The 11,879-nt window shown below is 31.7% G+C and overlaps 1 protein-coding gene across 2 annotated transcripts in view; it reads left to right on the forward strand.

The window, feature by feature from the left end:
* LOC134725635 (gelsolin-like protein 2) overlaps positions 1 to 10,182 on the forward strand; it is a 30,153-nt gene extending 19,971 nt beyond the window's left edge. For both annotated transcript variants that reach the window (XM_063589617.1, XM_063589626.1), the window contains exons 7-14: positions 248 to 375; positions 3,083 to 3,191; positions 3,744 to 3,854; positions 4,200 to 4,289; positions 6,698 to 6,792; positions 8,388 to 8,466; positions 8,896 to 8,991; positions 9,866 to 10,182. In XM_063589617.1, the coding sequence (XP_063445687.1) occupies positions 248 to 375; positions 3,083 to 3,191; positions 3,744 to 3,854; positions 4,200 to 4,289; positions 6,698 to 6,792; positions 8,388 to 8,466; positions 8,896 to 8,991; positions 9,866 to 9,961 (804 nt within the window). In that variant the 3' untranslated portion in view covers positions 9,962 to 10,182. The remainder of the gene's footprint in view (positions 1 to 247; positions 376 to 3,082; positions 3,192 to 3,743; positions 3,855 to 4,199; positions 4,290 to 6,697; positions 6,793 to 8,387; positions 8,467 to 8,895; positions 8,992 to 9,865) is intronic.
* Positions 10,183 to 11,879: the final 1,697 nt, after the last annotated feature.

Genomic DNA, 11,879 nt, shown 5'->3' on the forward strand with positions numbered 1-11,879 from the left:
AGAAAGCATGTGCAAGTAATGTGAATGAACTGATATACTGGTAACTGGTTACAACAGGAATAAAATCTCTTAGCAGATTTAATTGTTGTTTATTGTCCACCCAATAAACGTGAGGGTAGTATAATATGTGAACTTTCAAATGCTCAAACCCTGACGTCAGCTGAATGAAATGACGTTTCAACCCCAGTAATACTTGAGAATATTGAAAGAAATGAATTTGATTTTCCTGATACTAATTAAATTTCAGGACGAATACGGAACAGCAGCATATAAAACAGTTGAATTAGACACTTATTTAGATGACGCACCAATCCAACACAGAGAAGTGCAAGGCCATGAGTCAGATATGTTCAGATCATACTTTAAAACCATCACGTAAGTTATATTGAGGACCTATCAAATTATATACAACATAAAAAAAACGTTTTGAACCACCTGGTATTTCATGTTCTATAATTATGCAAAGATTGGCAACAAAAATAAACTGGGCTCAATGCATAAAAACTGCTGTCTCTTTTGTTAAAGGGGGTTTAACCCAATATTGTGGAACGACGGGCATGAAGCGATAGCCCACTAATTATCGACTTAAATCATTGACATTTTTACATGTTCTGTATTACAATTCTTTTAAGAATGAGCCTTTTCAGATTTTTAAAGCATTCCAATTAAAATAAGAGCGCCTGTTTGTCCCCAGTTATTGTCTTCATCCAAGAGAAAACAAATTCTACAATGCAACTTCAAATGGACCAAATGAAAACCGTTTTAAACTCATTTCATGGGCTAATTTAGCATTGTGAAGTTTAACAAACTCTACAAAATTTCATGGTAAAACAATACGTTAACAGTTACTTTGGATCAAATGTTCATGTTTGCTCCCTTTGTAATGAACTTCTAACATGGTGTCCAGTGTTGCAAACTGTATTTCATTGTGTTTTTTTGTTGTATATATATCATGATTTGAAATATATGAAAATTTATGTTTTTTATATGGCCAATCTTTGATAGCCTTTAATTGAAACATCATTCACTTTTTAAGACAAAAGACAATAGATGGTTTGCGTATTGTATTGACACTTGCTCACCTGTCTGAGAGTTTACGGTGACCTCTAAACATGACATGTTTATTTTGTGACACAATGCTTCTATGTCTCAATGATATATACTCAATATGATCTCCTATTCTAGCAGATCCTAATTTTTGCTGTGTATCCGTATATTTTAAGGCTTTTAAAAATTATTTGATTAAAAAAAATAATGTCTTCAAAACCCGTTTGTATACAAGTTAGATGCAGTAAAATTGCAGTCATTGTTTGGATAGACCTTAGCCGTTAATTTGCACACAAAACATCATTCAAACTGTACTTGTATGATTCATGCAGTCCTTTAGTGGCCGTTTTATCCATTTTATCAGCCCAACCTATTTTACAACCCAATGAAACCTAATAAAATGTTCTAATATAATGTTTAACCATGTTCTTGTAGTTTACATTTTTGTATTAAAGATACCTGAACGGAATAAAGATACCAAAATTTTCTATTATTTTGTTGAACACTTGAAGTAAAATAAGTTATCAAAAATGCTTACAAGGAATTAACTAGGAAACAGGATTTTTTTCAAAATTATATCATATGATACTTTATTTACCATTAATAATTTATTATCATACCATGTGCAACATAACAAACAGGTGTTGTTACACAAGTGGAACTGCTTACCTGATTAAGTGTCCTGATCATGTCCTTCGTAGACATTGTGTTGCTCAGTCTTTAGTATTTTAAAAATAAAATTGAGAATGGAAATGGGGAATGTGTCAAAGAGACAACAACCCGACCAAAGAGCAGACAACAGCCGAAGGCCACCAATTGGTAATCAATGCAGCGAAAAACTCCCGCACCCGGAGGCGTGCTTCAGCTGGTCCCTAAACAAAAATGTATACTAGTTCAGAGATAATGGACGTCACACTAAACTCCGAATTATACACAAGAAACTAAAATTAAAAATCTTACAAGACTAACAGAGGCTAGAGGCTCCTTACTTGGCACAGGCGCAAAAATGCGGCGGGGTTAAACATGTTTTTTTTAGATCTCAACCATCCCCTAATACCTCTAGCCAATGTGAAAAAAAACACACAACAATACGTACAGTAAAACTCAGTTCAAAAGAAGTCCCGAGTCCAATGTCAGAAAAGTTAACAAAAGAAACTAAACAAAATGACAATAATACATAAATTAACAAAGGACTACTAGCAGTTACTGATGATGCCAGCTCCAGATCTCAATTAAACTGATTGAAAGATTATGTCTTCATAATATGAATATCAAGTACAATCCCTCCCGTTAGGGGTTTAGTATTATACCATCATAAAATATATGAGAAGAACATAATCCGTATTATGCCAACAACTGGTTTTAGAATAAATGTGTTTATTTCCGATGCAAAGACCTATAAGTGAATCAATATTTAAAGCAAAAATATGACCTGACAACAGTATCGTAACTATATCCCTTCTTTCATGAATCCATTTAAAGGTTTTGTAAGCTTTTGAGGTGAATGCCGACATTTTTGTGCTTTGCAAAGGATACCACTATGAAAAATTGAATGTGAAAAACACGAACGTATAAGATGTCTGCATGTTAAATTAAAGTTACGAATGACCTTGTAACAAACAAAATTTAGCAAAAGTCTTGACTAGCTTGTGATATCGAAAACCCTGTAATACACAAATTTATCTCGCTAAAATCTAATACGTTGTTACATACACGAACGAATTTTACATGTTCAGATATATAAACACCATAAGATGGTGACAAGGGAACGTCACTATCTAAAAATTGATAATTAACGATAGGAAATGAAATATCATCTCTTTTATCATAAAATTTGGTATTGAGTTTCCCGTTAATGATATAGATATCAAGATCGAGGAAAGGGCAGTTTTAAAGTCCGTTTTTTTTCTTTTCTTCTATTTTCCATGATTATGTTTTTTCCTTTTTTACTGGCCCTTATATTATATCTTTATTTCTCTTGTATTAAAAGTCGTTATTGTTGTACCTGTTTATACTTTTATAATAATACCTCTAGATATCTTCATGGTGGCGCTGACAGTGGTTTTAGACATGTTAAACCAGAAGAATACCAACCAAGACTATTTCATTTCCATGGTGATAAATACGGAGTAGAAGTTAAGGAGGTAAATTTTCCCCAATTTAAGCTAAATTATTGATTCATGTTCAACTTGGATATCTGCTCAAATATTGAAGAAATTATGTTTTTACAAATAGCAATACTTTACATGAAAAAGGACAAATAGGTAGGTATTTATTTTATCGACAGGGTCAAACTCCGAAAGTTGTTTAAATGGAGCAGAATTAGAATATAACAGAGTAATAAGAATATAACAGAGTAAGTGGCCTGTTGCAATAAACTTTAGACCCTTATCCAACAATTCTACATTTTCTAGTCATAGTCGATATCCCCGCCCTTTATCACAGGCCACACAATAAAGTACTGTTGCAAATGTTAGTATGAAGGTGCATGAGGTATATCATAATGACATAACAGTAAATGTGAAAATTGTTATAAAGCGTTTATCTTGCCTTGTCATTGCCCTTAAACATTTGGAATTAATATACAGCAATGAAGAAAAAATAAATGCTTTGAGACTGACAACTTTTAAAATGAACGAAATACTACTTAAAAATATATATGACACTGAAATAATATCAATATTTGAAAATTACAGGTAACAAGAAAACGAAGCAATTTAGATTCGACAGACGTATATATTCTTGACATGGGTGCTAAAATATACCTCTGGCTGGGAAAAGGTTGCAATAAAGATGAAAAATTCAAGGTATGTAGCCTTGAAATCTACACATGCCTTGTATATATACAGTTATATGTCCTTAAAGTAACACTGAAATGGTAACCTCTAAATGAGGAATTGAAATTTGCAGTGAATTCATTTAAACTGAATTTCAGTCCACTTTCGAAAATTAAAAAAAAGATGTTCTTACCTGTGGAGCTAAATCGCGAATTTTAAGACTAAATATTCTTACTTTTGAAGCTACATAATTCAAAACTTTTATTATTCTTTGAATATTGTAAAAAATATTTTCGATTCTTAAAATATTTTTATGAATAAAACAGGTTTTTTTCAATGTTTGAAAAACTGATATTTGAACATCTGATTCTATAGGGTCTGCAGTATGTCAATTCCCTGAAAGATGAGAGGAGAGGAAAGAAGACCGAAACTGAGACTTTAGAAGAGGAAACAACCTCAGAATCAGTAAGTACATATTTTTGTATACCTATATGAATCTATTATAGAACAACAGTAGGCGCAGCATTGTTGCATGTTATAGCATTGTAGCTTTATTTTCTGTTGTAAAGGTTTTGATTGAGATTATTTCTTTTTCGATATTGTATATATAAGATATGTACAAAATTGAATCAAGCTAAAATGTTAATCTAAATTGCAAAGGGTTAGATTAGTTTCAAATCTAAATAGCCTCTTGTGAAATCTTCAAAATCCTTATAAGAAAACAACATATTTAGTAATTATTTATCATTAGAAATCCTTCTGGTAATGACAATATATATATGTGAATTTTTTGTTAAGATTCAAAGAAACTCCACTACTGTTAGCACTCACTGTTTTCACTGATTTACATTAAGGTGTAACACCACTAATTCGGGCCCGGCCAGAAAGCACATACCCGAAAGTAATACATATTTAACGCAAAATAGTTCCTATGCATGAGTGTAACTTTCAAAATATGTAAGGTATTTAGGTATTTTTGGCATCAAATGAAAGCTGAAGGACTGGTGATCATTGTAGAACACTTTTGGACTTTAAATTTAAAATATTCAAAAAACTGCAGCAAATTTTAAAAAGAGGGTACATTTGGTCTGTTTGTCAGATCTGAAGTACCTGTTTTGGTACATCCGAAGTTCCGGGAACCAGTTCTTTCTTATATGCCATGTAAGGTATGTTGATTTTTTCAGTAGAAGACACCATAAAGTATTACTTTGACATGCAATGATTGCCACTTTATTTGAACTTAAAATGAAAGAGGTGTGCCTGGTTGAAATGGAGGAATTTAACATAGAAAGTAATGGGACCATGAATTAGTGGTGTACTTCCTATTACAGAGAATCATCAGAAATCCAATTTTTAGAAGTTGTACCTATTCCAATGAAAACAAGTCAAATTTGATGTTAGTAATCATGCTCAGTCATCTTTTTTTGGTTAACAATTTTGTTTAAGGGAAATTTCAGCTCTTAAATTGGCATACTAAGGTAGTTTAGCCTTTTATGGTCATACAACATGCATGCAGTTAAAGACTTGACTCCAAGTTCATATTTTAGCATTATTTGTGATTGAAATCAATAAAACATGTATATTATGACTTGTGTATGGTACAAAAAAGCTCTTTTATTCAAATAATCCTATGATTTTTTAAGTTTTATTGTTTTTCTTATGGTAGCCTTTTACAATCTGGGCAAATGGTATATACTCATATAAGAATTCCAAAATCTTACTGTACATGCAATTTTGAACCAGTTTAGCAAGTTATCTAGCTGAGGGATATATAAATTGCTCCTAATAATCTATGTTTAACAACATAAGCTTGGTTTATCCAAAAAAAGTGCTCTTTTCCAATTTGAAGAAAAAAGGGGGGACAATATTCCCAATTATGTCTGAACTTTGGACTAATATATTTTCATTTAATGAAGAACCTCTGATAAGAATATGACTATAGGTAAGCACATTTCCTTCCTAAAAAAGATTAATAGATAAAACAATGATATTGAGAAAAAAAAAGTATATTGACCAAAATCTAATATCCATATGCAGTTTTCTTCGAATAACCCATATAATACTACCAGTCCAATTTGAGCTTAAAATTAGTAAAAAAGTATTTGGACTAAAACTTTATATGTTTTTTATTGCTTGACATAGGTCATAGAATGAAATAAAGTAATGCTCAAGTCAATAAAGCAAGTTTGGTTCTGTTATAGGTGTAACACCACTAATTCGGGCCCGGCCAGAAAGCACATACCCGAAAGTAATACATATTTAACGCAAAATAGTTCCTATGCATGAGTGTAACTTTCAAAATATGTAAGGTATTTAGGTATTTTTGGCATCAAATGAAAGCTGAAGGACTGGTGATCATTGTAGAACACTTTTGGACTTTAAATTTAAAATATTCAAAAAACTGCAGCAAATTTTAAAAAGAGGGTACATTTGGTCTGTTTGTCAGATCTGAAGTACCTGTTTTGGTACATCCGAAGTTCCGGGAACCAGTTCTTTCTTATATGCCATGTAAGGTATGTTGATTTTTTCAGTAGAAGACACCATAAAGTATTACTTTGACATGCAATGATTGCCACTTTATTTGAACTTAAAATGAAAGAGGTGTGCCTGGTTGAAATGGAGGAATTTAACATAGAAAGTAATGGGACCATGAATTAGTGGTGTACTTCCTTAAGTGCTAAATGAACTAAACCTTTTGCTCATGGTAACTAATGTCAAACTCTTTATTTGCTGTAACAGTAACTGTTTGCCAAAACTTTGTATCATTTTTTTTAATTATTAAAACAGGAATTCTACAGGTCATTGTGAGTACTTCGTCATTGTTTACTTGGGGTTTGTAGATGATAACTATTCTGATTGTTTAACAATTTTAGGACGAATTTTATAAAGCTTTGGACCAAGATGATGAAGATGATTTTGATAGCAGTTCTGATTTTGTTTCTTCAAAAACAGAAAAAGAACTTTACAGGTATGCTTGTCATTTAAATAATATCAGAAAGTTGTGTGAATAAAGCTATAAATCAGAGGAAAATTAAATTTTGGAAACATTTTTGCAATAATTTTTATATTTAAAAATTATTGCAAAAATGTTTAATGTAAAATGTAAAATGCATAAAAATTTTGATAAACATGAAACAACATTTTACACACCTTTATATCATATAACTTGATATGAGCAATGTCCAACACCCGTTTATATTTAATTTTTATTTCCTTTTGCCATAATATAGATATAGATAATGTGCCCTTAAACAAACAAAAAACAACCATCTTTTTCGTGTCATGTCAGAGAACTTGATGTTTGAATCAGACTGGGTTAAGAGGGTATGTTTTCTCGCTTCTTAATGGACTGGCCATTGCTATTTATTCAGCAAAATTGGACTTGCTCTTTAAATTCCTCTGTCTGTAAGCAAAGAACGACGAATACTAGCTTTAAGGCAGATAAATCAATGTTTATGCAACTAAAGGAGAAGCAGCACTAAAAATGAATGTGCTCAAACACATGGTCTTTTTTAGTATCCACATCTCATCAAATTTATATCACTCCTAAAGTTGAAATTTCAGTCATTTTGAAGTCGGATTTTTTAAAAATGATTTGATGATTGAGGATAAAATAATTTCTCTAAAAACGTGTTGTGATCACAGGTAGGCTGAGCATATTCTGCTCCACATGTACCACTTAATTGCGTTGTTTGCAGGAACACTTGTGTAACTTCTGTATCCAATTAAGTGTAGGAAGATTCAGCTTGTCATAGATGGTTGACAGTCAATTTGAACATAACGAAAATCTTTAAGTGTTGATTTTCTATTAGTAAATGTTAATAGCAGTATGTGTTGGAATTTTCAAGGTTAGGAAAAAGTAAAATTACAATAATACCGAACTCTAAGGAAAATTCCCGACGAACCTTATCTTGAGGTTAAAATCTAAAGCTCAAACACAGCAAACGAATTGAAAACAATTGTCATATTCTTGACTTAGTTCTGTCATTTCTTTATGTAGAAAACAATGAGCTAAAGTAAAACCTGGTTTATAGCTATTTAAAACTCATACTTGTATGGCAGTCTCATAAAGTTCCATTTCATTGACATGTCACTAATTGGGACAAATCAGTCAACATTAAAACTATGCTTAACAAACAGTTAGGTCGAGAAAGAATTCCCTAAAAGCAATTTAAAAAAAGTTTTTGGGGATTGTCATTAGATTTTTGGACTGACGACAGCCTAAACTATTTGATACAAACATATATATATATGTATATAAACGAGTCTAAATTGAAAACTACGTTCAAACCTATGACTGCGTTGGATAAAAACCGCAATTTTTATACGTGTGCATGTCAAACAAATTTCGTTGTAGAAGGGTATAAAAACAGCACAAACAACATTTTCCAAAAGACCAAAAGAGTGAAAAAGTATATTTAAACAAAACGCATTTGACTAACAGGTCGAACAACCGATGTTCTTTAACCCTGCTGACTGCCATTGGCGATTGCCAAATATATATATATATATATAATTAAAAAAATTCTTTGGAATCGTATATAACTAAATTGTTTTCTGTAGGTTATCTGATCAAACTGGAGAAATGAAAATGACATTGGAAAAGACGGGTCAAGTACAACAGGGTGATTTAAAATCAGAGGTAATTTAGCTCATAAATAATAATTTGTTGAACAAAACGTATCTTGAGTATTCAGTGAAAAACTTGCCTTTTCAACATTCCAAATAAAGGCAACAGTAGTATACCGCTGTTCAAAATTCATAAATCGATAGAGAAAAAAACAAATCCGGGTTACAAACTAAAACTGAGGGAAACGTATCAAATATAAGAGAACTACGACACAACAGAGACACAACACCGAAACGTAACATACACAGAAACGAACTATAATGTAACAATGCCTTGGTACAGGGCTTAAGTAAAAGAGTAAAATCTTTGTCATACACTGAATTCTGATTGTTTCAAAAATAGAAAAGCGGAAAAATAGGTTAAAATAAACATGTTTAAAAAACTTTTTGCAATGCATAAAATATTCTAAATGGTCTGATATGTTTCTTTTCAATTGTTTAGGATGTTTTCATATTGGATATACAAGATGAACTATTTGTATGGATCGGAAGTGCTACTACATATGCTGAACGCAAAAATGCCATGACATATGCACATGTGAGTTTACATTTGTAGTATTTTCCCTTTTTCCGTATATAAATTTATAATATGCATGAATTATGTAATTTGAATATAGAGGCTAGCAATTCAATTACAATTATCTTAAAATGATAACATAGACCAGTAATTCAACTGGAGAATTAACTCAACCAAACGGAGAAACCTTAAATTCATAAAGTAAATAAGGACAAGAATAAGAAGTGTCTCAAAATCAGATAAAAAATTGCCAATCAGCTGGAGAGGGCATCAAATTTTCATTGAAATTAATTATTTGGCATTACTTCTCGATCACGCTCCATTGACCTTGATACTTTGCATAATTTACAGTTGTAAGTTAATAATTTTGTAAGTACATTTTAAGGGAATCACATATACATGATATAGTAATAATTAAAATATATTTTGTAGGTATATGTATCATGTTTAAGCATTGGCTAATATCATTTTTTGAAGTTTTCATTAATTTTGTTTTGATCCCATCCTGCAGTGATACTCCATTCACCTTGACAGTTTTGCAGTTTATATGTTTTTAAAAGAGTTGCAATTTGGATTTCAACACTCATGTACTAAAATCGAAATTATATTTAGGGGAGACAAGTGTCAACAGTTTATAAATGTATTCAATTGGTGGGATTTTATTTTATTTAAATTCAAATAATGTTGGACTCAAACGAATTATATCTTATCTAATGTGAAGCAAAAATGACCAAAGTAAAAGATGAGTAGTATATAACTATATATGATTAAGAAATAATGATTTGCGTTTTCAATACTTTACACACAGACACACGCGTGAGTTTCGTTATTTTGAAAAATATATGAATAGTCTATGATGAATTCTACACTGAATTAACTTTGCAATTAATTTCAGAACTATTTAATGAAAACAGACCATCCATTGGTACCTGTTAGCTGTCTTAATGAAGGAAAGACAACAAAGGCGTTCCACTCTGCAATTGCTGCATAAACAATCAAAATTTGTATTGTATATCTTCATCTACATAAACATATGTATATCTTCATCTTTAAGTGAATTGTTTATAACATACAGGGTGGGTTTCAAGAAGTTTATAAATTTGTGAAGTTCTCTTATTATTTTTTCAACTCTGAATGTATGCCTTGGAAATTAATCCTGAAGTAATTAATGATATTTGTTAACAACTTGTAATAAATATTTTGTTAACTGTAGCTGTTTATAATTTGTGAGACTGTTGAGTAATTGAGTTGTTTTAAAAATCATACACAACTCCAGTCCGTTTTTTCTTTACACTTTTTAAACATCATATATCATGGCATACCATTATCAAATTTTCAAATATTACAACGATACAAACATAAAAACCAAAAGAAATGATTATAACAATAAGTCCATCACCTCGAACGTTTAACTGCTTCGATTACACGTTGGTTCATCATTATAATACATCTGTGTAACTGATGACCACACATATGTGGGAACTGTAACCACATCACCGTCCTCTTTTCCTCCATTGTGACATCAACGAGTGAGACTTATCATGAACTTGTTCTTTCATTGCTCAACATAAGAGGTATCACTAGTGGAGCATATTCTGCTTAGTGATCTGGAGCACCTGAGATAATCCCCTGTTTTTGGTTGGGTTTAACATGTTTCTATGAAGTGTTAAGTTGACTTGTTAGTCTGTCTTTCGTCTGTTGTTATTTGCAATAGCGTTCAACTTGTCAGTTTCTCAGAAATTTCATTCTTAATATGTTAGTCCCTTTTGAGACTACACTATTTTGTGGTTTAAAGGTCTACACAGTTAAAACATGCCGAATAAAAGACATCCTTCGTGGACAGGCTGTAGATTTTTACATGTAAAATATTTTAAAAAGTTATTGCTATGGACAAATTCTTATAAACATCTACATACCACATGCAAGTTCAAGCACAAGTCATTTTGTAAAACTTATGCACACAAAATACATGACGATGATGATACACATAAAATAATTTCATATTCAGGGTGAGCACATTTTCGAAATGAATAATAATCCTGCTTTGAACAAGACCGACACGAAAGGGCAGATTTCTGAAACGCAGCAAATACCAATTTTAATATAAAAATAAAAAAATGTTGCATGGTTGCAAATGGGAAAACTCGCTTCCAAGATACCAACTGACTTAGAAGTTAACAATTATAGGTCACCGAAATCAACCTAATCATCCAAGAAAAACCAAAGGTATGATTTATGTAAAAAAAAAAAAAGAATGAATGAAAAAAAACACGGCAACCACTGAACAACTGGTCTGAACTGAAACAGCCGGGATCAATCCATGACCTCGGGGTTCCAATCCACGACCTCCCGCACTCAAGGCGAGCATGCTACAAAGAGACCACACGAGGAGGTAAAAAGTAAAAACACAAAAATACTGAACTCCGAGGAAAATTCAAAACGGAAAGTCCCTAACCAAAAGCACAAACACTTCAAACGAATGGACAACAATTGTCATATTCCTAATTTGGTACAGGCATTTTCTTATGTAGAAAATGGTGGATTAAACATTGTTTTTAATCTAGTTAAACATCTCTCTTGTATGACATTCACATCAAATTATATTAATGTATATTGTCAACGATGTATGACCAAAACAGACACAATAGGTAAAGATGTCATACATAAGGGTACAAGAGCAACACAAACACCACCGAAAACTCGGGTCAATATCAGGTGCTGCCGAAGTGTAAGCAGATCTTGATTCACATGTGATATACAGAAACAAACATCTGGTCCAACAGACAAAGCTTCAAACAAATGACAATGTTTTATGAGCGAAAATCATTTTTTGGAATGTCTAACTTAACAACTTGGCACTCACAGAAAAAAACTAAATCCTACATAAAGACCTACGCCGTTCAAAAAAT

This window comes from Mytilus trossulus, chromosome 1, assembly GCF_036588685.1.
Source record: "Mytilus trossulus isolate FHL-02 chromosome 1, PNRI_Mtr1.1.1.hap1, whole genome shotgun sequence".
In the NCBI taxonomy this organism is placed as follows: domain Eukaryota; kingdom Metazoa; phylum Mollusca; class Bivalvia; order Mytilida; family Mytilidae; genus Mytilus; species Mytilus trossulus.